This window comes from Rhinolophus hipposideros (genome assembly GCF_964194185.1).
Source record: "Rhinolophus hipposideros genome assembly, chromosome: 24".
NCBI classification, from domain to species: Eukaryota; Metazoa; Chordata; class Mammalia; order Chiroptera; family Rhinolophidae; genus Rhinolophus; species Rhinolophus hipposideros.
In genome coordinates, this window is record NC_138070.1 from 572512 (window position 1) to 600371 (window position 27860).

Here is a 27860-nt window from a genome sequence, read left to right on the forward strand (position 1 = left end):
TTGTGCCCCCCTTGGTGGCCGTTAGAGAAAGCCTGCAGCCCCTCCCAATCGAGCAGGGACAGGTGTCTGTGCACGCAGCAAGAAGCTGCTTTACACTCAGGTTCCACAGCTGGTGCTCCACAAAAGGCCAGTTCACAGATCCGAGAGAAGCCTTGGTGCCACCTTGAGTCAGCGCGTGTTCACAACACAAGACTCTGCCACCAAGACCCACTGCCAGCGGCACTCGTCCGGTGGACGCCCTTCAGGGCAGGTGGCGAGAGCTTCATCTGAACCTGGGCTGCAATCACAGCCCTCGGTCACTGGCTAGTTACCTGGTCTCCCTGGCCTCAGTCTTCTCATGGGTAAAACGGGGACAAAAAAGAACCTACTCAAAGGGCTGAGTGGCAGAAGAAAGAAAATGCCGGTAACTGCACCTCTGGCCTCGTGCCCGACACGTATAAGGAAAAGGTGGCTCTACGTGACTAGTACAGAAAATCACACTTTGCCACGGGTCTCAAGGAATCAGAAAGAACCTGACGCAAAGCCCACCTAGGAAAGCCCTTGTCAGTGAGAAAGCGGGCCCTGCACATGTGTCTGCAGAGCGTCCCAGGGGGCAGGTGCCCTTGGTGGCAGCCTGGAGGGCGGCCCATCTCAGCCACGTGGCCTGCCGCAGCCCCGCCACCCTGAGCCGTGTCTGCGCACGGCGCCCGACGTCCACCTTACTGGGCACAGCAGGTGGGGACAGTGGACACAGTCTGTCTGCACGACTCCATCCTGACAGCAGCAGCAAGAACCGTGCTGTTTTCTGGTAACTGAATGACAACTACGATCACAGAAGCCGATGAAGCCACACCGCAACTGCTGGGGTGGGAGAGCAGGCTGCTGAGAGCAGCGCGCGTGCCACCAGCTCACACAGGTGGCTCACCTCCCCCCACACCAAGGGGACAGAGCATGAGGGCGCAAAGTACCTGCGGCTGGCACGGCAGCAGCGGGACCTGCATCTGCGCCTTCCCAGGCACGGGCATGTGCAGGGGGGGCGGTGTGGGCTGCGTGGGTGCAGGATGCTGGCCAGCGGAGGCCGCGGGGACTGGAGCGTTGGGCGGTGGCGCCTTTGCCTGCGGCTCTGCGGTCTGCGGTGGCTGTGGGAACTGCAGTGCCGGCGGCAGGGGCGTGGTGGGGAGGCCAGCAGGGGCCAGCCTGCCCGGGAGCTGTGGGGGTGGCGTGTGCAGGCTGGCGGCGTTCTGCACCGGGGGCCCTGTGGATGGGTCGTACTGCTGCTGGCTCGGCTTCTGTCCCGCGAGCTGAGCGGCCTGAGGGGCGGGAGGCATCCCTCCTGGAAAACAGGGGAGGTCCTGCAGCACTGATCCTCAGCTCAGGAGCATGTGGCGGGTCAGACCCACATGTTGTCACACCCAGCACACCCACAGACTAAAGTGTAACTGGTGAAGCGCCAGCTACAACAGGCCTAACTGACATGTGAGCATACAGACAAGGATGAAGGCACCTGATCTCTGCACTTAGCGTCAAGTAGAGCAGTGTCGAGGACACGCAGGGTGTCCTCAGAAAGACACACGAGTGCGACTGGGGATGCTCGGGGACAGAGCACCTGCAGCTCCACACAAGGGCCCTGGCCTGGGCCCCGGGAACGTCCCACGACTGCCTGCGGCTCAGGGGCACCACGCCCACCCGCCAGCCAGCCCGCGCACACGTGTCCTGGTCTGCGCTGCCTCAGCCCTGCCTGCACGCCCTCCAGGCTGCAGGGCGAGCGCTGGGGTTGCGCTTACCTTGAACTGTCGGCATTAACTGCTGCAGAGGGACTCCCGTATTCACACCTGGGTGCTGGAAAACTACCCCTTGGTGACCCACTTCAAGGCGAGGTCGCTTAGACTGCTCTAGAATAATTTTCAGAAAAGGTGCAGTTTGATGTAAAAATAAAACCACACGAGGAGTAGAAAAAACACATGTAAGTGCTTTCGTGATATTTGAACAGGGAGACCTTCCTATGCATGAACTAAAATCTGAAGCCATAAGCGTAATTTTTCATTAAAAATTTGCATATATAAGAAAAAGTGTCAAAAAAAGGCAAAGGCAAGCAACCACCTAAGAGATGGTATGTGTAACACACAGTGGGCAAAAGGCTGGACTGGCCAACGATCAGAAAGCTCTTACAGACTAACACTGAGGTCCTGACAACCAGACGAAATGGTCGAAGAACAGACGGCAGGAGAGGGACAGGCTCCCAGACTGCCAGTAAACATGAAGACACTGTGCAGCCTTATCAAAATTAAAGAAATCCACATCAAAACAAAAGATTTACATGCTCACCCATCAGAGTCAAAGGATTGAGACCGATCGTACTTAATACAACGGCCCAGCTGTCCGAGAGCCAGGAACCGCCGACGGGAGTCAGAACTGGCCCTACCCTTCTGGAGGGCGGTGGGCGTCACCCAGACTAACTGCACATACACCCTGAGCTAGCAATTTCATTTCTGGGACTTGTTCCTTTAGGTAATTTGACAAATATGTGGGGGAAAAATGTAAGATAGATGTTCAACCCTGTTGATTAGAACAGAAAAAAGGTGGTGCTAACGAAGGCATGATGAATTAAGAAGGAACTGCCCGTGCAATGGAATACCACACAGCCATCAAAAAGAATGAGGTCCACGACTGGCACGCTGGCCCAGGGAGCTAACATGAAGCCATAACAGTGCACCTATGATCGCATTTGAGCTTCTCCGGAATGACAGAGCGACACACAGGTAACAATGCTTGTGGGTGGACAGAGGGATGTCTGTAAAGACACACAAACTAACAGCAGCTACCTCTGTGGCTATGGAGTGGGCAGGAAACACCAACTCAGAGGCAGACTTAAGCTGCACCCTTGGAACTGTTTAAAATTTTACAGAAGGTATATTAAATTTGTAATCTGAAGAAAAAATTCAGTTTCAAAAAAATAAGTGACAACTTGAAAAAGATGGTTTTACACGTATTCGTATCCTGAGGACTGAAGAGCCTAGAAATGCACTTAGAAAATCAAAACGAAATACTCCTACTCGACTGACGAACACCTACCTTCAGTACACATGAACAAACAGTCACAGAAATACCTTGTTTATCTAATATTCACAGTAAGAAAAATTAACTTCCGAAGTAGAAACTAAGCAAACCTAAATTCTTGAGCGTTCACACTTTAGAAACACATGCCACTACGCTGTAACCCCCACACTTAGAAGCTCATTGGTCCCAAGGATGCCTGGGCCTTGGCTCCCGGACATACCTGCCGGAGGTCCCGCCTGCTGTCTCCTAAAGGGGTCCGTTTCTATCGCACTTCCTGCCCCTGTCACCAGGGTTCCTGCAAGGGCTTGCTGCTGGAAAAAAAACAATGATTTAAGTGCATTCCAAGAATGAATAGAACCACCACCATCATAATCACCCCAAACATTAGCCTCACTCTTTTTTCATAACAGAAACGTTATCTGTCCATTGTATTTCATTATACATATGCAACGTGTGTTTACGTACAATAATTTGAAGTTCTAACTTACCTCTGGAAGAAAGAAAGGACTTGTAAGAGATGTTTCATTCTGGTTTGAAATGGAATTTCAGACCAATGCAAACCTACAGTCCTTGTGAAACACACTGGCTTTTGCCCACAGAACGGCGGCCAGAGGGGACTGGCTATGAGGCATCTCAGAGGTAAGACTACAGCTTCACCTCCCGAGTCAAGCACACTCCCTGTCATCACTCACCTCCCCCCAAAACAAAAGCTGAATAATGAAAAGAAAGGCTGCAATTGTTTCCCCACTGGAAAATGACACAAAAACCCCAATTAATAAGTCTCATTAACTTGGATCTTCAAAATGGTATTTGGACAGCTGGCAGCCCATCCACTTGATATACGCAGTGCGTGCGTGAAACAGACAAGAGGTTGTCTGAAACGTCTGGGTGAAAAAAGCTACTGGCCAGGACAGAAAGGGGACATGTGGGCGTCCTACACCTTTCCCATCCCTGCACCCTCCTTGCGGGCTAACACCCACTGGTTGCTAATTTTTCATGATTCAATTATGTCCACTCTACTTAGCAAGACGTTTTAAATGCACAAGTTACAGCTGCGAAGCAAAGTCACTGTTCCGTGCGGGCTGCTGAGCCCTGCAGCCCTGGGGTCACTACACCGCTAGTGCGGCAGCCGCCGCGGGGCTGCAGGCACTACTGCCTCCCACAGGGGGCGGAGGCGGAGGGGAAATGAGAAGGGACACGAAGCACCGTGTATGGTTAATGAAGATGGGGGGGAGGGGAGGATGGACGGGGGCGCGGGGGGGGGGGGGGGGGGGGGCGGAAAGAAAAGAATGATTTGAAAAAGACATGTGGATGGTGGTTATCTCCAGGGACAGAATTACAGGGAGTTTGTAAATTGTGTGTGTGTGTGCCCTTTTCAAAATTTTCCAAACGTTTTACAATGAACATGCCTTCCTTATATAACCAAAAGAACGGTATTTGGTTTCGATCTGTTGTTTTTAAAACAAACAAGCTGGTAAGAAAGGACTCTGCGTGCAGTAATGGCCAAGCCTTCCTACTGGACCAAATGCACTGCAGACAAACACGGGACGCAGTAGGCAGACACAGGACGGGCCGGGCCTTCGGGAACAGAGTGGAGCCAGGCGGGCTCCGGCTTTACGGCTCTGGCAGGAGCCCAGCTCAGGCCCAGGCACAGCCCTGGGACAGCCCTGGGACGGGAGCAGGGGGCCACAGCAGGAGGGAGGCAGGGGGGTGGCCACAGGAGGCAGCTGCAGACCGGGAGGTCCGTCAGCTCTGACTGCCTCCTGAGCCACACACAGAGACTCGGAGTGCGACCACGTGCCAACACTGAGACACCAGGTGCCCATGCTTGGCACTCGGGAGGCTTAGTGTATGGCTCCAATTCAATCACACTAACTAGCTGTGACAGGAAAACCATCAGTGCTCCTCAGAAGAATATAACAGAACCCAGACTCTCTACAACCTATCATTCACAACATTCGAAATCCAGTTCAAGATTACCTCAAAACACAACAACGCAGGAAACATGAGCCACCCTCAGAAAACCACCCGGACACCAACCCCCCTCGACCCACATCCTGGAAATGGCAGTGAGGAGTTGGCAATGGCGATAGTAAGTACGCCCGGATGTAAACAGAGAATGCTTAACAAAGGACAGGAAGAAACTATTCACAGAGAAAACCAAGGGGAGACTCTGGGACTGAAAATCCAGGCATCGGTGACAGGAACATCATTGGACAGAGGGCTGCAGAGGTCAGCGAACTGGAAACAGGCTCCGGAGAAGAAGCTCGAGGCTCGCCGGGAGCTCCGGGTGCCGGGCCAGCACAGTGTCACTGAAGGATGGACAGCATGGGGGAAAGCAGGGACCACCGGGACTCACTGCCACCATCACGTCATTTCCTAACTTGGGAGCAAACAAAGGGAAGGGGAAGCCTTTTCAACAAAACGGTGCTAGAAGCAATCGACGGTGCTAGAAGCAATCGACGTGAAAAACGTGATAAACTGGACTTCATTAAGATAAAAGCTTCTCATCAGACACTGCCAGGAAGGGCCACGTCTCCGCTCTAACTGCCTCACTGCCTGCCTCCTGGTTCTCAGAGTGACGGGAACTGAACTCCGATTGCCCGTTCTGAGAACGACAACGTCTATCCAGCTGTATCCACTGAAGACAATGAAACGTTCAGGAGTCGAGCAAGTGCCTCAGGAACAGAACCCCCGAAGGAACTGAGGTGTCGCGCCCAGAACAGACACGTGGAATGGCTGTGGCCTGAAAGAGGCACAGGCTTGCGTCGTCCTGGAGAAAGAATGAGGACCGGTGGTTGTGGATGGCAGTTAGCAGGGGCAAGCTTCTGCCCACGCCCAATACATGAACTGTAAACTCACCAGGTCTGCGGTGTTCTGAGGCTGGGCACGGTCACGGAAAGGACGGGCGGGCACAGGGAGGGAGGGTGACCTTCCTGAGCACTGCAAGTCAAAAGGACTGCAGCTGGACGACCTCAGGTCTCCCCAGTGAGGACTCGACAAGGAGTCTCCCCGGTTGAGGTGGGCCAGGGGATGGAGGAAAGCGCACACGGTGCATCTGCATTCTCCTTAGAGTGTGTCTATTAAAACAAGTTCAACTACCACCTAAAAATATGAACACGTGTAAGAGGGAATAAAACAATAGCTGGGCAGGGGTGGTAGGGTACAGAACTATAATTATTTTCTCTAACATAATCATTGGAAAATAAGCTCCTACTAGGATGGTTAAGATCTGAATAACTGTAATAAAACAGTGTTTCCATATAATAACTGCACTCTTCAATTCTACCTCTAAAGCTGGAAGCGGACAGAAATGAATACGTATGTAAGACAGACACGCTGAGTTTATTTCTAGAGCTTAACCAGCAACAGTACAGATTTTTATCATAAAAATCCTATAATTGGTTGCAAATCATAAAATTCACGCTGAGAATGTGTCTTAAATTCCTTTCGAAGGCTTCACAGTGCTGGCAAGGCTGTCATCAAACTGGGACAACTTACGGGTTTCCAGCGCCACTTTTAGCTAAGAACAAAGTGACAGTATACGGTGAAGACTCGGAACAGACTCATACTTTCTTCATTCACTAATGCCACTCATAAAATATTTTTCTAAAGACAATAACCTCAAATTAAAATATTTTAAGTGAATTGCAGTTCCTCAAAGTGACGGGTGAATGTTAAAATGAGAACTATTGAAAGTATTAAACATAAAGAGTGTTTTATGTGGCTCAGGTGGTTGGAGCGCTGGGCTCCTAACGCCTAGGTCAACGGTTCGATCCCCACACGGGCCAGTGAGCTGCGCCCTCTACAGCTAAGATTGTGAACAACAGCTCTCCCCGGAGCTGGGCTGCTGCCAGGAGCCGGAGGTCGGAGTGAGCTGCTGTGAGTGGCCGACAGCCAGTGAGAGCTGCCATGAGCTGCTGTGAGCAGCTGACCGATGACCAGTGACCGACTGCCTCAGCCGAGAAGCGCGCGAGGCTCATCACACCACCATGTGCCAGGGAGCTGTGTCCTACACAACTAGACTGAGAGACAACGGCGTGAACCGGAGTGGGGGGGGGGGGAGAAAGGGGGAAGAAGAAAAAAAACACCATAAAGAGTATTTGTTACGTGAAATTTCAAAAAGTGTAAACATACTGTACCCTGGTATATATGTAATGTGAAAAAAATCTTTGGATGATGGAACCATGAATAATTATTCATTTTCTCTAACAGAAAAATCACTGAGATACTAATTGGAATGGTTCTTTTCATAAATAAACGTGTGTGTGTATTACTTTTCACACAACACCTTGGCGCTTAGGGATACTACCTCCAAGTCTTGGAAACAGAGATTCATACAAACGTACGACTGAGAACTCTGAATTTACTTCTAGAGTTTCATTAGTCAATATAAAAGTTTACAATTGGTTGTAAATACTAAAAGTCATACTGAGATTTTTTTCCAAAGAAAGTATGTTTTACATTTGAACTCTTTTCTGACAGATCCTCCAGTTTTCTATTTCCTTTGACTTCAACTAATATTTGCCTCAAAAACCTGTTAATTCAGAAAGGAGATTCCTTGGTTTTCCTCTTTTAGTCTCCTAAACATTATTATTGTGAAATACATCACATAGACAAACTATTAATATGCATGATTTTAAAGCACAGTCAAGTTCATCCGAATTTAAATGCTGGGATGTGGGGGTTCAGGGAACACTATTCAACTTTCCTCTATGTTTGAAACTTTGCACAGCTGAGGGGGAAAGTGGGAAAAGCTACGAGCCGTTTAAAAGAGCAGTAACACAGGCATGACGGGATCGTCACCGGGCTGAGGACAGAAAGGCCTGAGGCCCGCCCCCGCCCAGGGCCCCGCTGCCTGCCTCCACGGCCCTTGCCCTTTCCCACAGTGCCCTCCCCCACACTTCTTGTGGGGCTGTGCTCCTAGCACGCTGTCACTGGAGGAACCCTGCCTCTGTGCCCTCCTGTCAGCCCCTCTGCGGCACACGTGTGCTGAGACCAGCCCAGAGCCACACGTGCTGGGCCGTGGTCGCTCGTTTCCACTACTGCTCTCTCGTGAGCGTGCACTACTGGCTGCTCTGCTCTGCTGCTGTGGCCATTCCAGTTCTTTCCGGGTTGGGGCTCTAACAAACAACGCCGCTAAGACACCAGCATACGTGTTTTCTGACGCACACAAACGGGAGTACGCTGAGAGCACGTCTGCATGTCTCACCTTCTCCAGGTCATGCCAGCGTTTCCAGATGCCCCCACGTGACACTGCCATCAGAAGTGGGTGGCAATTCCACTGACCCACGTCAGGCTCTGCCCAGCTTAGTCTCAGCAGTCTGGAGAGTGGGCCGCGCCATCGCTGTACAGGCTACACCTCTCGACAAGGCTCCTGGCACCCCAAGCTTGCACTGCCCTCTGCCCCAGGGTGGCCCACACGTGACCCAATGCACCACATTCCTCCACGCATCACCAGGAAAGGTGCCCACTCCTCAATTTCCTGACAATCTCCAATGCAATGACTGTATCGAACTCATGACAAGAGGCACCTGTGTCGGGTTCGTTAGTGCCCCACGGAAGGAAGAGAGGAGCAGGCACAGAGCAGTGCCTGCGACCTTGGCTGGGTACAGCGCGGGCAAAATGGGCCTCAGCCTTGTGCCTTGGAGGAGGGAGGTACTCGCAGGGCATCTCGGGAAGCGGTGTCAGGAACTTGCCGCAGCCAGCCTGGAGGGGCTCCAACCAGCCAAATCACAGATAACTGAGCATCAAAACTGTGCGGGGGGGGGGGGGGGGACTGGGCAGCATGTGACTGGCGGGGGCACAAGGAGATGTGAAGGAAGCGCATGGGTTACACGGGCCCTTGTCAAACAACAAACCAAACCGTCACAAGATATGTGTACTCCCTGCTTACAGACTACGCCTCGGCACACGAAATTCACTACGTGTACAGACCAAAGGAAAGTATCACACGAGCACGCCAACAGATGCAGAAATAGTGTCTGACAAAACCCAACATCCATCATGATAAACACAATTCCCTTAACCTTTTGATATAGGATATCTACAGAATCTATAGCTGACATCATACCTAATGGTGAAAGAGTAACGTTTTCCCGCTAAGACTGGGAAGAAGGTAAGAATGTCTGTTCTCAGGACTCCTGTTCTGGTCTTTGCCAATACAGTCAGGCAAGAAAAAGAAATAAAAATCATACAGATAGGAAAAGAAAAAATAAATCTTGCTTTCTTTGCAGACATGATTCTCTCTGTAGAAAATCCCATGGAATTTACAAAAAAGCTGAAACTAATACGTTTAGCAAGATTGCAGAATACAGGTTCAAATAATCAATTGTACCGTGTTTCCCCAAAAATAAGACCTACCCTGAAAATCAGCCCCAGTTAAGATCTCAGCCAGACCAACGCATTTAGTACGTTATGACGATGTTCCAGAAGATGACATGACTGTATTTCAATAAATGTAGATTGTTGTACATGAAAAAATAAAACATCCCCTGAAAATATGCCCCTAGTGGAGCAAAAATTAATATAAAACCCAGTCTTATTTTGGGGGAAACACAATATTCCTACATACTTTCAATGAACTACAAAATTTTTTAAATGTAAGTACCATTTACAATACCACAGAAAAATTGGAATGTTTGGGTATAAATTTTTTAAAAATACATACAGAATTGGGATGCTGAAAACTACGGACCACTGAAGAAAGAAATGAGAGGAAACCAAAACAAGACGCGAGACAGGCCCTAAGCCTGGGCGGGAAGGTGCAGTGTGGTCGGGACATTGCTCCTCGCCAGCCGGTGAGCAGAGTGAGCGCAACCCCGTGCAGATCCTGGCAGGATGTTCCGCAGGTATCGACACGGGAAAGGAACTGGAACGCCCAAAATAATTCTGAAGAAGAACAAAGTTGAAGAACTCATACTATCAAGCTTCCAGACTTACTACAAAACTGCAGCACTCAAGGGGCGGCCGGATGGCTCAGTCGGTTAGAGCGCGAGCTCTCAACCACAAGGTTGCGGGTTCGATCCCCGCAACTAAAGACTGAAAAACCGCGACTGGACTTGGAGCTGAGCTGTGCCCTTCACAACCAGATTGAAGGACAACGACTTGGAGCTGATGGCCCTGGAGAAACACACTGTTCCTCAATAAAAATTTAAAAAAAGAGGCTTATAAAAAAAATTCCCCTTTCCAAATGCCACATTAAAAAACAAAACAAAAACCTGCAGCAGTCAAGACAGAGGGACCCTAGCAAAAAGACACACAGGTGAAGGAAGAGTCCTGACACAGACCTACGCAGACAGGACTGCCTGGCCTCTGGCAAACACGCGGTCAATTCAGCATATACAGGGCGGTCTTTTTAAGCAATGGTGCTGGGACAACCGGGTACTGATATGCAAAGAAATGAACCTACGCTTGTCATGTTCAACAAAACTTCGCTCAGAATGGATCACACACCGAAATACACACATAGGACCGTACAGCTCACAGACAAATACACAGGAGAAATTCTTATGACCTTGGGTTGAGCAAAGAGTGCTCAGATAGGATGGCAAAAGCACAACCCATGAAAGAAAACAATTGTTAAAAGAGACCGCATCAAAATTTAAAACTTCTGCTCTGTGAAAAAACACTATAAAAGAAGGAAAAGCCACAGAAAGGGGAAAAATTGGCAAGTTTATATCTGACAGAAAACTTATATCCAGATTATGCCGGTTCGATCCCCGCATGGGCCACGGTGAGCTGCGCCCTCCTTAAAAAAAAACCAACAAAGCAGATTATGCAAAGAACCATCAAATATAAGCATAATGAAACAACCGACTAAATGAAAAAGAAGGGAGAAGGAAGGGAACACGTGCTTCCCCAAGAAGGCACACAAATGGCGAGGGAACATACGAGAGCACGCTCACCACACGCGTCTTCAGAGCTACACAAGCTAACACCCTGACAGGTCTCATTATGACTCCAACAGCGCATCCCGGTGAGAGCGCAGGACTGGGGTGGCCGCTGTGCAAAGTGTGGGGTTTCGTACAGAGCTGTCCATTTAGTCACCAACCCAGCAATCTGTGTCCTAGGTGCTCACCCAAAGGGCACCGAGGCCCATGTTCACACAAAACCCTGCATGCGAGCATCACAGCAACTTTATTCCCACGCGCCCCAAACTGGAAACAACCCAAGTGTCCTCCAAAGGGGGCAGTGGGCAAACCAGGCCCATCCACACAAAGGAGCAGCACTCAGAACACTGCCGCCCATGTGACCATGCGACAGCCACCACGACGCTGTGCCCACCGCGGGCAGCAAGGGTGACCGGCCACACACTGCCTGAGTCCACTCACTGACATCTCGTCCTGGAAGCGGTGGAATCAGAGATGGAGACCGGGTCAGAGAGGGTGAGGTGCGACCACAAAGTGTCACCGAGGGAGCAGGCTGGGGCAGGGGGCAACACAACTCATGTGTCCTGACGGGCGGTGGCTACACGACCCCATGTGCCAGTCAACACTCAAGGAAATACAGACCAAAAAGAGTAAATGCTGCTGAATTAAATAAGTTTTAATGAGCAAGTAAACACAGTGACATATTATAACCTACCGATTAAAATAAGAACCCATATATAAATACATAAAGGGAAGAGAAAAGAAAGCTAATCACAGCAGAATGCCAACTAATAAAACACAGAAGTAGTAATGAAGTTAGAAAATCCATTTGCAACCTTTAAGGTGACAACTGACTTTGGCAAGACCCACCAGCAGATGCTGGAATTAGTGGGCAAACAGGTTAATGAGACGCTGGATATTTACGTGGTCTCGAAGTACCTTTCCCAAGTTACGTCTCATTGACCCAAGGAAAAATAACAACCTTCCACTGGAAAAGCTGGGCGGACCAGTCAGGGGACGAGCTGACTCCGTGGCCTCCTGACACGCTCCCTGCGTGGGACACAGCGTCACTTCTGTGGTATTCCTCTCTAAATGCACTCCCAGCAGCAGACACAAGTGAAAACCAGACAATCCCACACCAAAGCACATTCTACAAAGTCACTGGCTTGAAGGCCTCAAAGCTGTGACGGTCCTGAAACTGAGGGGCCGGCCCAGATTAAAGCCCACCCAAGGCCTGGCGAGCACACGTGGTGGGCGGTCCCGGGGGAAGGTCGCTCGGGAGGACATCAGACATCATCCAGACAGGGCACAGCGCCTGTGAGCACGCTCAGTCCCAGGGCAGTTTCCCCACTTCACCACTGAGCTGTGCTCAAGCCACAAGCACTGTCACCCGGGACGCGCTGGCATGCTTAGGGGCAGGCTGCACGCCGGCACATCTGCAACTTACTCTCAAATGGTCCAGGGGGAAATGTGTGCGCGCAGAGATGAGAGAGAATGAGAGGAATGCAAATGGGGCAAAAAGCCAACAACTGGTGGATTTGGGTAAAGGCTGTAAGGGGAGTTCTTTGTACTATTATTGCAACTTTTATATGCATTTAAAATTGTATCAAAATTTAAAAATTAAAAAAAAAAAGTCACCACCAAGATGAAACTGCTTTCAGAACCCAACATAACCTATTCCAAAACTACCAGGATCTGACCCACACTTGTAAGTCCTTGGCATTATTCATGGAACACGGAATGATTCCATTTCAAAACATTAAAAAGAATCAGTTTGCATTCAGCTAACATCCAGTTAGAAGCCTAAGACCTTGATGATTTCAGGTGTTTCACGTCAGCATTTCTTCTAGCTACAGAAAGTGTCAAGTTGTCATCTGCTCACATCTTTATTTTTCTATTTTGTACTGTTCTCAAAAATACAGAAAGAAGACACAAGAAAGAACCCACATGTAAACAGCACACAGGAACCCTGGGCACACACTGGACAGGACTGTGAGGGTTAGGTGACATGCACGCTGACACCACACTGCATTACAGGTCAATATGCAAAAATAATGCATTAACGTCTGGGGGTTCATTTACTCATGCAATTTAACTTTATAATTCTATATGCAAGAAGACTTATCTTTTTAAATAAGGAATGGGCTCTGGGAAAAAAATGCTGAAGAGCAAATAGTAATTGAAGGTTAAATACGTGATGAAGGAAAGGTTTGGGATGAGACTACATTTGAGAACCGTCGAAAAGTACCTGAAATGGTTGCTGCTGGGATGAAAAAGCAGCAGAAACATTTGGAGGAAGCTGGGTTGCTATAGCAACAGGAGTACCAGTCTGCCCATCCTTTCCTGTCACAACCTTTACCTGAGAGGAAATATTTTGAGAAAAAAAGGCAACATAATTTTTAAGACTGCTCAAAATTTCGTTAGAATTTTACTGCTGATAGCTCACTGATGTTTGGTGTTTAAAAATGGAACGTTTTTGCATCCAATCCTATAAAAGGACCATGAACTGCTTTACGATATATTTGTAACATAACAACCTAACTCAACTGCACATCTTGGAGGAATTCAAACTTAAATCACACGTGCAACATCCTTAGATCTTGCAAGTTCAAATCCTAGGAATGGGGATGGCACACAGTCCTCAGGAGCAGAAGCTCACAGCCTCCCGGGCAGTTTGCGCAGCACCACTCCGTCACGCACTACGTGCAGGTCCAACAGGAAATTGTAAAAGGGACTTGTTTCTCTCCATAAGCACAGATGGGGGACTGCGCCTACAGACAACATTGGCGTACAAACATAAAGAGAATTGACTTCCACTATTTCACAGGGGTGAGATCCTCAAAATAATCATATAAACCTTTTGGAAAATAAAAATGGTCCATCTGGAAAGGGTGTTAAAGAAAACACAAAATGGCAAAGCCACACAGATACGTCCGTAAGTATCAATGAGGACGGCTGAGCAAAGAGACCAGTTTTTGTTCACCAAAGGCTGATTTCTTTGCAGGAGAAGCGTGACAAAGATTTGAATTCTTTTAGCTGTATCGTAAAACAAAACCTGCTCCAGCGACAATGTACACCACACGACACAAAGGCACACGGACAGTGCATGAAGCCACCTCACTGTCGCCCTGCTGTGCTGTGTTTCGTTTTCAGAGAGGCAAATAAAAGGATTAGGAGTCACAGTAGTATTAAGAAATCTCAACTGGGGAGTTTATTAAGCACCAATTCCAGGCACCCCAAAATTTCACTATCTTAAATATCACCCGAGGCATTAGCAAAAGTGTGAGGTTAAAATATGTCAAATCTAACACTACAGCTGGAAGTTCTCAAACACAGCTTTTTGCCATAATAACTGCACTTTAATCATGAAGACACCATATAAATGTTTACACCTATTTACATTTACACCCCTTGTTTAAAAACCACGCTCATGGTGCTTGAACGGGTGGGCCTACATAAGGGCGCCGTGAAAGCTGGGAAACCAGCTGGAAGGTGTACGCTGTGGCCCTGGCCCGGCCACACAGCCAAGACCCCAGGGGCAGGCGGGGTCTCGCCAGCTCAGCTGCACCCCGGGGAGGAGTCCTTGCTCTGAATGGAGGCTCGGGGTTCTGCACCCGCTGGACACACCGTGCCCGCCCCCAACAACTAGAGCAGTCATTCCCTCCCACCAAGAGAACCAAATCCACCTTCCGTTTGTGTGTGCCCCGGGCCAAATTCTCACGGAACCCCATCCGAGCAGCCGCAGGGCTGCCGCGTTTGAGCAGACAACCGTGTCCCGGGCAGGCGCCGTCTCTCACCTCGTCGTTGATGACCTCCGACTTCTCCTCGTCCTCGGCTTCGTCCTCCTCCTCCTCCAGGTCCAGGTCGTTCTGCCTCAGGTAAGCCTGCAGCGGGGCGTAGTGCTTCTTCTTAAAGGCCAGAAAGTCCATCATGTTGCCTTGCAGGTGTTGCAGGAAGAACAGCTCGACCAGGTACTCCCGGAAGGCCTCCCTCAGCGCCTCCATCTCCCGCTGGTGGTGCTCCAGGCACTGCCTCCGCATCTGGGCCAGCTCCGGGGACGGCGGGGGGATCTCCTCCAGCTTCCTGGGCGCCTTTCTGCCCCCCGCGGTTCCCGCGGACGACAGGGGAAGGCTGGAGAGGCCCGGAGGCACGGCGGTCCTGGAAGGGCTGCTGGGGGGCGGCGGGGACGTCATCCCAAAGGCCGGGACGCCCCCACCCGCGCCCCCGGGCAGCAGGGGTCTGGGCAGCGGCGGCCCCGGCAGCTGCTGCTGGATCAGCTGGCCCTGGATGATGCTGCTGATTTGGGGCGGCAAGCTCGCCGTGGCCACGTGGCCGGGGCTGGCCAGGGCGGGCAGGCCAGCCCCGCCCGAAGCCGCGGGGCTCTGCGGCCCCAGGTGGTGCACGGTCCCCCCAGACTGCGTGTGGGGCTGAGACAGTCTCCGCTCCCGGACCGCCAGGGGAGGCCCTGCGTGCTGCAGCGGAACCTGGGCCCCCGGGGCCATCTGGCCGAGGCCCGAGCCTTCCTGAAACACAAAGTGCCCGCCCGCAGACGGGCTCAGGCTGATCTGCCTCACCAGCACGCTGGCGTCCACGAAGCCCCCAGTCGGGCTGCTGCACAGGCCCAGGCTGGGGCCCGGGGCACCCGCCCGCACGCTCTGCAGGCCCGGCCCCGGCCCCGGGCTGGGCTGCGTGGGGCTCTGCGTCTGCACCTGCTGGGACAGCGGTGACGTGACCTGGATGTACGACGGGGATCCGTGCTCAAACCGCCTCGGCTGCGCACTGAACTGAAAGCCCGGAGACGTGGGGCTGGGGAGCGGCAGGGGGGCGAGCGTGAGTGCTGGGTTTCCTCCCACCACCGGCCCCACATTCTGGAGTGCGAGGTTCACGTTGGGCCCAGCCACGGGGCTCCTGCTCATCAGCTGCTGGACTTGGTAGCCGGGCGACTGGGGTGCGGACGGGCTAGCCGAGGGCACGAAGGGCGTGGCGGGGGATGGGGGTGGGTTTGGGGGGGCCTGTGGCTCTTCTTCGCTGCCGGCGAAGGCGCGGGACCTCTGCAGCTGGTGTGGGGCGTTCTGGGGGCCGCTGCCGTGGTGCATTGTCGCCCCCCTTTCTTATCCAATCAATATTCTCCTGAAAAACCAAAGTTAAAATCATGTTACTTAGAGGGAAACACAACCCTTGGTCACGGCTTATCACGAGACCCGCTGGCGACATGTGAAGGTGTCCCTCACGACGCGTCCTATGAACGCACATGGAGCTGTGTACAGAGGCACTGCACACACTGTTCCTCAGCACGGAGCAGGGACAGGTCCTTCTGGGTCACCACTGTGCCCGAGCCAGGGCGCAGCCTGGGAGGAGCAGGTGAGTGATGCCACTAGCTGCCTGGGAAGGTGACGAGTGTCACCTGCTCAAGGCCAAGGCCCTCGGGACCCGCGTTGCCTCCCGAACGCCTTCTCCTTGGCACAGGCCTTTCTGTGTTCCCATGCGCAGCGGGGACGCTGCCCTGCTCACTGCCACCGGGCCCAGGAGGCAGTGGTGACTGTTGACACAGGCACACAGCATGGGCTGTTCACAACCCCTACGTCTCCAGAAGTGCAGCCAGATCCCCGACAGCCCGCGGTTCCCACGAATGCCCGGGCTACCTCCCTGGAACACCCCGTGAATGGAGTGCAAATGCAAGGAGAACCCGGGAGACCACGGGGGGCAGGGCGCAGGCCTGGGCTTGACGGCGGCCCTGGGGAGGCACCACAGCCTGTCCTGGAAACAGGACAAAACCCGAAGGAGCCTCACACGACAGCATTCTCCAGGAAAGAACGGGGAGGGGAAAGTAAAAACACAAAACATCTGAGGGACAGACAGGATGGCATGGAGAGGCCCCGTCAGGGCTCCGTGAACTCTCTGGGAGCTGATGCCACAGCTCTGAAGGGGCTCACAGCACCCAAACCACCCACAACTGGAGAAAGGGGTGAGAGCGGGAGGGGCCGCTGAGGGAGTCAGGCTTCAGACAGGAGACATCAGAGGACAGAGCGGGAGGAGATCGGCTGAGGAGGGACGGGAGAAGACTGGCAAGGCAGACGCGCCTATGGCCTCCCTCCGTGCGGGGCACAGCCCCTTGGGCCCCCTTGCTCATCCCTGTGCGAGGTCACGGCTCAGAAATGTCCTCCCACTCAGCTCTTGGAGTTCCTTCCTCCCCACCCACAGACAAGCAGGAAAGCCATTTCATGTTCTGGGGACCACTGCTTAGCAGAGAAAACGCACAAGGAAAGGAACACATCATACACTAGAAGTTACAAAACTTACAAAGGCGAAATACACGTGTATATGTCAATGCTCACCCCTGGTGACACACATCTGTATGCACTCAAAGCTCTGGACTGACGGTTGCTCTGTAGCGAGACGGTGCTTTCTGTTCTGACAGCCAGCTCTGAGGACGCAGTTCCCAAATCATGGGCAAGCTGCAGCAAACAGACCCCAATGGGGACTCAGAGTACAGGGCGGAACCGTGGTGACTACCTCCAACAAGTGGGTGGGCTCCGCAGGCGGTGGGGGTGTGGAAGGGGAACGCTTAGGACGCTGCTGCTTTCAAAACAAGGTTTTGATCCCGATCTCTCTTTTTCGTTTGTAATTTTTATTGGGGAATACTGGGGAACAGTGTGTTTCTCCAGGGCCCATCAGCTCCAAGTCGTTGTCCTTCAGTCTAGTTGTGGAGGGCGCAGCTCAGCTCCAAGTCCAGTCACTGTTTTTCAGTCTTTAGTTGCAGGGGCACAGCCCCCCATCCCATATGGGAATTGAACCGGCAACCTTGTTGAGAGCTCGCGCTCTAACCAGCTGAGGCACACAGCTGCCCTTCAGGAAGCTCAGCAGCAGCTCGTTGTCTTCAATCTAGTTGTGAAGGGCGATGTGGGAATCGAACCGGCAACCCTGTTGTTCAGAGCTCGCGCTCTAACCAGCTGAGCCATCCGCCCCCTCTCCCCCCACCCCAATCTCTTTAAACAAGGATTACGAGAGAGATTAGTGTGAGCCTGGAACAAAACCAGAATAAACAGAATAAACAAACCCATCAGGCATGTTTAGGATCACTTCCTTAGAATGCAGTCCCAGAATATCAGAGGCGACCAAATCACAAAACCGGGGTGAAGAGGGAAATTAGGAGGAAAATATTATGACAACTGACACATTAAAAAAATTCTATCTAAATTCTCACCACAAATCATTCACCAAAACAAATGTATTTTTATAAGCTAACGTTTCATGTTTTTTGTTTTGTTTTGTTTTAACCATCACCAATGGGTTTCGTCATTGTAAAAAGTCCATTTTACACAGATTCTTGGACCTGGGCTCGTATCCACAGCTCGTTTGATTTGAGCCCCCGTCTCCTCCCAGGAGCTTATCCAGAACTGCGACCTTCATTCAACATGAGGCTCCAGGAGCTTTCCCACTTCAAACTCGGGCTTCTTCAGCATTTGGACTTTTCTGACAAAGACATCATGGAGCAGCTAGACAGCCTGGAAGGTGCTCTGTGTCTCTGCCAGTGCTCTCTCTCTGCAATCAATGCACTGACCACTTCTTTCAAGTCATTTCTCCACACCTCTGTCACGGTCTCCGCCACCTCCTTCCGGACGTGATGGACCTGCTGATGCTGAGCATGAGGTCTTTTGGATCTGACTGGTGCACTTTTTAGTAAAACCAACACAGAGCAGACGAAGCAAATAAGCACCGGCGGTCCTGACATCAGCATGAGCTTCAGTCATGGCCGGCCATTTTTTGACCGTGAAGCACGTTTTGTCACCGGTCAGATCCAGGCCATGGAAATCAGCCAGGCAGTTTTTGCCCTGACCATCCTCCACAATCAGCACGACTCTTCTAAATGTAGCTTCACCTTTCTGCAGATCAGCTGGGCTCACTTCAAAAACACGACCCTTGAGACCATCAGATGCGATTTTGGTTGAGTTCTCGTGACTAGTGTTTTCCCAACATTTCTTACATTGAACACATGTGGTGCTTTCACAGCATACCAATCTTTCTTAGAAAACGGGTCAATCACTTTCTTCTTGGCACCCTTCTTGCCGCCTTTCGTAAGGCGCTTATTCTTGACGACCGCCTTGGTGCTTGCTGCTCAGAGAGCCAAAAGGACTAACGTTTCAAGTTTTATACTAAGTGGGAAGAAATAAAAACAGAAAAACTTAAAGAATACAAAAATATTTACGAAAGTTTTGATGGAAACTCCATTTCCTAAACTTAAAACAGTAAACTTGTATCTGAAAAGATGAGATTTGAAGACACGCAGTTTTAAAATGTTTAAAGCTCAAAAGTCAGTCATCAAAATCAAAACCAAGTATCTTGGGAAGAAATCTGAAGTGACTGTAACAAAGAGCTCTGGCCAGGACAATAGAAAGCATCCTATAAGTTGACAAAACACTGAATCTCAGGACAAGAAGAGACAGTTCACAAAGGATGAAAAACATCCACCAGCTCAGGGGAGAACGCCCACCCTCACTTAGAAAAGCCATGCAGATGGGAGTCACTACGTCTCAGACCCATGCAGCCAAGACGTGCCATCGCACAACTGGCGCCGTGCCCACACTGCTCCCGCTCCCAGTCCCGGGGCGTGGCAGGCTACCGGGGAGAAAAGTGGCAATCGCAAGGGCGCAGACCCATAACATGCCTGCCCACAGGGGGGGACAGTGGTGGGAAAGGAGGAGGGACGCATGTGAACCCATCACATCACCTTTGACCTAGGAATTCTTCCTCTGGAAGTCTCTCCTAAGGAAATTCACCCACCGACTTTTTTTAATTCACTGCAGACCAAAAAAGTCTAAATTCACTGCAGAATAAAAAACATTCACTGCAGACCAATAAAGCAGAAAGAAATGTAACCAGAAATATCCAGTGTTCACCACCTACCTGGAAACTAGGTAATGAAAGAGGAAAGTTTCAGATACAGTATCAAGTGAAAAAAGCAGGACACCAATTACACAATCCAGCCCCTACCGTTAAAGATGAAAATTAAATAATCTTCCGCAGAAACAGTGCAATGGGAACAGTGACCTTCACCTGGTGCAGGGCAAACCACTGACACAGCCACCCCAGGGAGTACGCCTCAGCCAAACGGGGACCACGCCACTGACACGCATACCGCGACAAGGCGCAGCCGCCACGGGGCAGTGCCAGACCCAGACCCCAGGGCAGCGCGCGGCGGGTCAGACATGACATGACATTCTGGAACAGGCAGAGCCACAGGGACACAGATTAGACACACCCCGCCCCCCAGGCTGCCAGTGGGGAGTCGCTGACCCAAGAGGGAGGAAGGAGGCTGGGGGCGTGGAGCCCTTTGTGCATCTGATTTGTGAGACGTTACAACACTGAATGTGTCTGTCCAAATTCGCAAACCCATACACTACGCATGACCTCAACTTTTTCAAAAGTGGTTCCTGGTTTCAGTGACTTTATAGTCAAGTTAAAGAAACCAACCACTGTTTATCTCCAATGTTTCCCCAAAACACGGTACAGTACCCCGTGGAGAGCAAAGCCACCAGCAACGGCAACACAACTTTTGATTCTTCATGGCTGTGTTTCTAACGTTGAGGCCCATCAGAGGAAGCCAGAGCAGCCCTGGGAAGCTCATGATTTCGAAGAAGGTATCTCCCAGGACGAGGCGGAGGTCGGTGGCGTGGGGCGAGAGCAATGATGCAGCCTGGTGGGAAGCGGGGCCAAGCCCTCCGGGTCTCTGAGGGGACGCCACCACTGCCACTGGCAGGGACGGTGCAAACCACAGGCTCAGCATCTGCACTTGCCACTGCTCACGGCAACACTGACACCGCAGGGCACATCTGGATGCTGGGAGAACGCCACTCTAAGAAACACCTCCCTGGGCCCTATTCTCAGTGCAGGGTAGGGGTCCCCGGTCAGGACCTGAGGGAGTGAGGTGTGGAGGGCATTGGGGCCTTACAGCAGCTGTGCCCACCACCCTTCCCAGCTTCTCGCCAGTCCTGGCAGCTGGGAGTCGGGAACCCTTTCCTTCCCCTTCAACAAACAGGGTGCTCGTTCATGAGCCCTGCTACCTTCCCAAACCATCTCCCTCTTCCTTCTCTGCCCCCCATATTTCCCCACACAAATACGGAACAGAAACGCATCTCCACGCTTTTGGGAGTTCGGCCAGATAAAGAGCACCCGGCTGGATGGAGAGTGAGGTGAAGGGAACACAGCGCACAAATTCAGGGCAGACACAACACCACGGGAGAGGAGGGAAGACAACCAGTGTCTGGGAATACTTTCACGAGGAAACTCCAGGAAGCGATCTGACAGAAGGTGTCAAGACTCTTGCAGCACAGTGACAGCCTCTGACCCAGTAACCTGACCTCTAGATCAGACGACGCAAAAACTCAGGCGTGCCCAGGACACAGGACGCTCACTGAAACGTGTCAGGAAAAAGGTGGCGTGCCCAACAGACACACCTACACAAAAAATGTAATACCGAACATGTGCTGTTTCTGCTAGCTTTCCACGCTTTACAAATCTGCCCTTAATTGGCAGGTGTCACACCGTTCGTGCTGGTCACCAAACACTCCGCGCTCCTGGCAGTGCCCCACAGGTGTGCATTTCCCTGCCCTGCAGCTGGTGTCTCACACGACCTGCTCTGGCAGCACATTCAGTTCTCACCGAATGGCATCGGTAGGTTCTGCGACCTTCAGCAAGACAACACATAACGAAACCAGCTTGAGCACAGGCTGATTGATATAAACGAGAGTTCAGTTCCCACAGCACCTCATCCGTTACTCGAGGACTGCTTTACAGCACGCACAGAGAAGAGGCCCGAGTGAGCACAACGCAGGGACCCGGGGTGGGCACAACGCCCTCATCGGAAGCCACTGGCATCTGGGGTGCGCCTGGTAACTGCACGGGACGGGGCTGTCATGCCTGACTGGCAGGCAGAGGAAACCATGCGTCAGTCAGAAGAGACTCCACAGCCCCCACAAAGCCCACAGTCCTCGTCAGGAAGAAACGACACCCCTCGGACACCTGGCCTTGGCTCCCTGCCACCTCCGCAGCTGTTCAGCCAGTGAGCCTCACACGTTCTGTGAGGGACACACATCTACTTCACCAAGGTCCACAGACCAGAGAAAAACGCCTCCCACAGACAGACTGCTATTTTTGAGATCTTTAAAACACAGCCATTTGAAAGCATTATGAAACTCACATTCGCTTTCTGTGATGCTAGGGAATTAAAATCCGAACTTTCTTAGACGAGTCCATTTAGAAAAAGAAGAGCCAGCTCCACCCCCAGCTCCGCCCATGCCCACAGCTCACACCAGCCACACACAGAACAGTGTGGGGAGGAAATCAAATAAAAATATTTTACAATATGTACAAGAATATCTTTATAATCTTGGGGCGCAGAAGAAATTTCCCCAACATGGCATGACATGTAGAAACAATATTAATTTATAAAAACAACTGACAGATTTTACTGAAGAAAACTTACAACAAAAGTCAGAGACTGAGGAAGCCCCTGCAGCGTCTCTACCGGAGCCTGCACGTCAGCCACACTCAGTAAGGGCTTGGTCGGCAGGAGGGAAAGAAGCAGGGAGGAGAAACCACCAATGCTCGTGCCGGAGACCGAGACTGAAAAGCCAGGGAGCAGCCAGGCTCGGGGCCGTGAGGCCGTGCTGGAGAGTCCCCATGTCACCTCATGGGAGAGGCTGGCACTCATGGGTGCCCTGCCTAAATCCAGACGAAGACACAGCCTGCTGTGTGCCTTTCTTTTGGTCAACACCTTTGAATCAGGAGATCTCACATAGTCTCCAGCTGTCAGCCTCGTTCCTTAGAAAACTCCATGCACTGGCCACAGCCCACCGGCTACCAGCAGCTGGGGCTGAGCAGATGCTGCCGCCGCCCAGTGCACTGTGGTCCTCAGCGCAGCCTGCGCGTCCCCAGGCCAAAGCCAAGAGCAAAGCTGCTCATCACCAGGGAGCACGGCTCCCCCTCCAGTGAGAAGCGCCTGCGGGAGGAGGAAGCCCGCGTCCAACGCGCAGACAGTGCCTGGGTCAGAGAGCCACCTGCAGGACGCAAGGAAACTCGCCGAGATGGTCACAGAGACATGGGGCAGCGGAAAATAAGACTTGCAAATGCAGTTACCAGCATAAACCGGAAGCACACTTGGCCTTGTGAACCCAGATCACAACCCACCAAAAGGCTCTGAGTATCTCCACAAGGCTGCCCGTGGGGAACCAACTAAAGGTCTGATCCAATTCACTCCCAGCCTGTATCTACGAAGTGGGATTTCCTGGTGCAAAAACCAACAAAACCAAGGGGAACTCCAACACGAGACCCGAAGCTGAAGTTTTCAAGCACATTCACTTGTAATCCATCACTTGTAAGAAAACAAATGCAAATCCACTCTAGGCTGAAATATCACTTCTCATCTATCAGACTGACAGAAATTCAAAGGCCGGACAACAGGCTCCGTGGGTGAGGGCCTGGTGACTGCCGTGGGACGTGAGTGTGGCACCTGCAGAGGGCCTGGCCCCATTTAACAGAACTACCCCCACTCTTCCTCCCCTTGGCCCTCGCCGTCCCAGGAAAATACAGAAGCACAAAGTTGATTCCCTGTGGCACGATGTGTAGGTGCAGAACGTTGCAAATAACTGTGTGTCCATGTTTCAGAGACTGGCTGTCTCGGTTACGGATATTCAGTCGATGCAGCCCTGAGCGGCTGCCTGTCAAAGGCATGAGGACGAGCTCCTGAAGAGGCAGGGAGCACCTCCAGAACATATGCTGTTAGTCACATAAGCACTGTGCAAATGCGATGAAGCCGGTGTGGGGAAATGTTAGAAACTAGGTGGTGGGGATACAGGCGTTTACTGTAAAGTTCTTTCAACCTTTGCGTAGCTTTGAAATTTTCATAATGAAACATTACAGGAAAAACTACTTTCTGTATTAGATGGTAATACCACGTCACTCAACAACTAAACGGTTAAAACAAAAGTCCTATGTTACCAACACATTCATCCTTCTCAAGACAACTCCGAAAGTGCTTCCTCAAACACCCAGTGATAGCATCACAAACCTCTGTTCATTCATTATCTGCCATCTCTCACCCTTTCCTCCTGCCCGCGATGGAGCCCATGCAGGCACATTTCTCCTTCCCAGCCCCCTGCCCAGTGAAATGTCACCACCACAGCTGTACTGTGTGTCTGCTCATCTACTGTGACCTTTCGGAGGCCGCAAACCACTGTCATCTTAGATATTTTCACCCTCCTCCCAAGAACCAATTTTCACTCCCTTGTAGGAAATACTCACGGAGAATGCAGGTTCTAACGTGCAGAAAGAAACTGGGAAAAGGATACCAAAACGGTTTGTTCTGGAAGGAAGTCAAGCGTGGGGAGAAAGAGCAAAGAGGAACAGGGCCGTCCTGTGTACTTCACATCACGCACTGCGAATTGCTCACTTGTTACTCGTATAAAAGCCAATGTCCTTCAGCAGGTGCTCAGGTAAGCGACTCCCCCACACCACAGACACCGCGCCACACAGAGAAACGCACTGTGTGTACATGCAGCCACCTGGACGGGTCTCAAATGCACTGCGCTCATGGAAAGGAGCTGGCCTCGAAAGCTGCAAACTGTGCGCTCCTGGAAAACACACCGACAGCAGGTGCACGGGCTGGGACAGGACTGACCAGAGGCAGCACGAGGAAACTGGGCTGAAGGAGCTGCTCTGAACCCTGACTGGCGTGGAAATTAGACATTTGTCAAAATTCTCAGAATTCTATAGCAAAAAAAGTTAACACTGGGATTGAAAGGACAACAACTTGGCTTGGAGGAGAGGCCTGGCAGTGCACGCTGTTCCCCAGTGGAGTCCTGTTCCCCTTCCTCAATAAAAAAAAAAAAAAAAAAAAAAAAAAAAAAGTTAACACTAGTAGGTGTAAAGCTTTAAAAAAAGTAAAATGGCAATGACCTTCCCTTCCACTCAGAACATAAGTGATTTTTAAAATTTATTTCTATAATAATGCACCAAAACAAGGTAAAATTTTCTGTTGAGTGGAAATAAAGCAGACACCACGGAGAGGGTGGGCCAAGGTTACAGAACCAAAGGAGGCTCAGCCCAGAAGAGAAGAGAAAGGGCCAGGCTCTCCTCTTAAGGTGTGGGCAGGGGGCCCCTCCACAGGTGGCTGGGGAGCACAGCCAGGCTCCTCCACCTGAAAGGGGCAGCTCCAATGACCACAGGTTGCAGCTGACGGCACCTGCTTGCCCTGGGGGAGGCAGATCCCCCAGGCCCGCAGCCACACTAGGGCCGCAGACCCTCAGAGAATGGGGAGTCGGTCCAGGCGTGGACCCCGAGGCTGAGCTGGGCAACCACAAACTCCCTGACCGAGAAGGAAAGGTCAAGTCCCATGCAAGACAAGCAACCTCTCTGAAGACCAGCAGCCTCTCGAAGACGGGACTTCCAGAAAGAGAACTCAGACTCAGACCCTTGGCCTGTAGGGACCTGGTGTCCCAGACTGAGCCGACGTGTAGCTGGAGCCAGGGGACAAGAGTCCGGGGTGCAGGGATATGGGGTCACAGGGGCAGCAGAGAGGTGATCACAAGGGGCTTCATAAACCATCTTCAGGACGTTCGCCTTTTACCTGAGGGATGAGATGCCGTGACGCGCCCTGAGAAGAGAAGTGCACGACATGATGTTTTAACACATCGACGAGGCTGCTGTGTTGGGTCAACTGCAGGGGACCAGAGGGCAGGGAGCAGGTCCTGGGGGTCACGCCAGTGAGGCGGCCCGAAGGGCTCAAACAACAGCTGTGGCCAGGAAGGCAGCGACAGGCAGTCGGCTTTGAGGTGAATCTTGAAACTGCTGGATTCAGGACGGGGAAGAAATGCAGAGGTCACACAAGTGTGACCCGAGCAACTGGGAGAATGCAGCTGCCCTGGACAGAGCAGTGCTACGTAAGAAGCAGGTTCCACACGTGGACAGCCAGCCAGGAGGTACACTCAGGACTTGGTGGCACGTGACCCACCGCCATTACAACCTTTCTAGGTAAGAGATGAGAAGGGACCCCCACGCTAAGAGGAGAACCAACAGAGTGGGATCTCGGTGCCACCGAAAGACACTGTTTCAAGGGAGCCATGGGCCGCCCGGTCCAAGGCTGTGGGCACGTGGAGCCCCAAGAGATGTTTCAGAGGAGCAGTGGGACCGGAAGCTTGACTGATGCTGGTTGGAGAGAAACGGGAAGCAGAGGACATGGCGACAGGGAGTACACGATGCTTTCCAATTCTGACACGAAAGGGCAGCTGGCATGTCTGCATGTTGAGCAGACACCTCCACGAGCAAACAAGCTGAAGGCCACACAGGCACACCAGAGCCGCAGCAGGGAGAAGGCAAGAAGGGGCAGGTCCCTACCGGAGGTGGGGAAAGCAGCAGGTCACAGGCGCCACGCCACCGTCAGCAGGGACTGCAGGGGAGTCAGGCTCGGGTCACGCCGACCACAGGTTTGTCCAAGCACACGCACGTGTAGCTACGTTACACGATTCTAACGACAGAAATCACGCTGGTAGAACGACTTCGTTTTAAAATCTACTTTTACTTTTTCCCGACCGGACACCGTGTTTAGTTGACGGGTTCCACTAAAAAAGCTACAAAAACCGTTTCACTGCACACTTCACGTAAAACATCCATCAGAAAACAACGAACAAGGAGGACAAAGCCCACCTGTAAGGCCGGCGGGAAACACTGTCCGCTGTGTCGTCTGACCGGGTGACAGCGACCCGCGGGCGGGCAGCGGCGGCGAGCGGGGCCGGACGCCGGGGCCCCGAGGCCGCACAGGCCCCGCCCCGCACCGCGCGCCTGCCACGGACGGGGCCCCGCGCGGGACTCCGCTGCAGGGCGGGCTCCGCGCCGCGACACCCACGGGCCGATTCAAACCGCAGCGCCAGACGCGGTGCTGCGTCCAGTCACGCGGCGCGGAAACGACGCCAAGCGCCCCGCCGGCCCCACAGCCCCGCGCGCTCGCGTCCCGGCGGCCGCGTCGCAGCCCGTCCCCCCAGCGCGCGGCGCGCCCCCTCCGCGCCCCAGGCGGCCCCGCGGAGCCCGAGCGCCGGGTCGCAGCGCGCACGCCGCCGCCCACCCACGCCCACGCCCGCGCCGCGCCCGCGCCCGCGCCCGCGCCCCCACGACGCCGCCGGCCGGCCCGCGCCCCGACCCCGCCGCAGCCGCGGCCTACTCCGGCGCGACGGACGCCCAGGTGCGGCGGCCGCGACGCTCCGTCCAGCGCTCGGCCCCCGGGAGCCGCCCGCGGCCCACGGCCGCCTCACTCACCTGGTGAATGGGCCGCGCTCGGGCCGCGTCCGCCGGGCGTCGGGAGCGGGTCACAGCGGCCGGGGGCCGGGGGCGCTTGTCCGTTCCGCTCCTCCGGGGCCGCGGGCGGAAGAAGCGGCGGCGCGCCTGCTACGGGGAGCCGGAAGTGACGCGCCCCGCGCCGCAGCTGCGCATTGGCGGCCGGCGCTGACGTCACGGAGGGAGGCGTCGAGACGGCCGGGAGGCCAGGCTAGAGAGGCCGGGCGGGGGCGCGGGCCGCTGGGCCGACGGGCGGGGGGCTCGGGGCTACGCGCGGCCAGTGCGCTCCCTGGGCCCGTGGCAGTGTGTGTTGAGCGCCGGCTGTGTGCACGGGCGGAGGTCGCACAGCCAGTCCCCACGAGGCGGGTGACGTCTGCGCGCTGTGGGTGCAGCCCGCCCGCTGGGCCGTCCCGGCGCTGGGGGCTTTGGGGTGCTGGCGGAGCCCCGGGCGCGGATGGGGAAGAGGCCGCCGGACCGGGAGGGTCAAAGAAGGGGGGAGAAGGCGCTCTGCCCAGGGTCCAGGGAGCCGAGCACAGCGGAGGCTGGAGACGGAGGAGGAGGGGAGGAAAGGGGGGATGGAGCGGAGATGACCGGGCTTCTCAACTGGAGCTGGGAAATGGGGTGCCCGCC

The 27860-nt window shown here is 53.0% G+C and overlaps 1 protein-coding gene across 14 annotated transcripts in view; it reads right to left on the reverse strand.

The window, feature by feature from the left end:
* Positions 1-27347, reverse strand: part of EP400 (E1A binding protein p400) — an 86272-nt gene extending 58925 nt beyond the window's left edge. For 7 of the 14 annotated variants that reach the window (XM_081037931.1, XM_081037940.1, XM_081037937.1 and 4 more), the window contains exons 1-6: positions 27213-27347; positions 14705-16037; positions 13156-13266; positions 3257-3347; positions 1764-1871; positions 948-1312 (exon numbers count right to left, since the gene is read on the reverse strand). In XM_081037931.1, the coding sequence (XP_080894057.1) occupies positions 948-1312; positions 1764-1871; positions 3257-3347; positions 13156-13266; positions 14705-16003 (1974 nt within the window). In that variant the 5' untranslated portion in view covers positions 16004-16037; positions 27213-27347. Of the gene's footprint in view, positions 1-947; positions 1313-1763; positions 1872-3256; positions 3348-13155; positions 13267-14704; positions 16038-26606; positions 26637-27212 lie in introns of those variants that run through there. The other 7 variants (XM_081037932.1, XM_081037942.1, XM_081037934.1 and 4 more) reach the window with 4 other exon arrangements.
* Between the last annotated feature and the right edge of the window lie 513 nt (positions 27348-27860).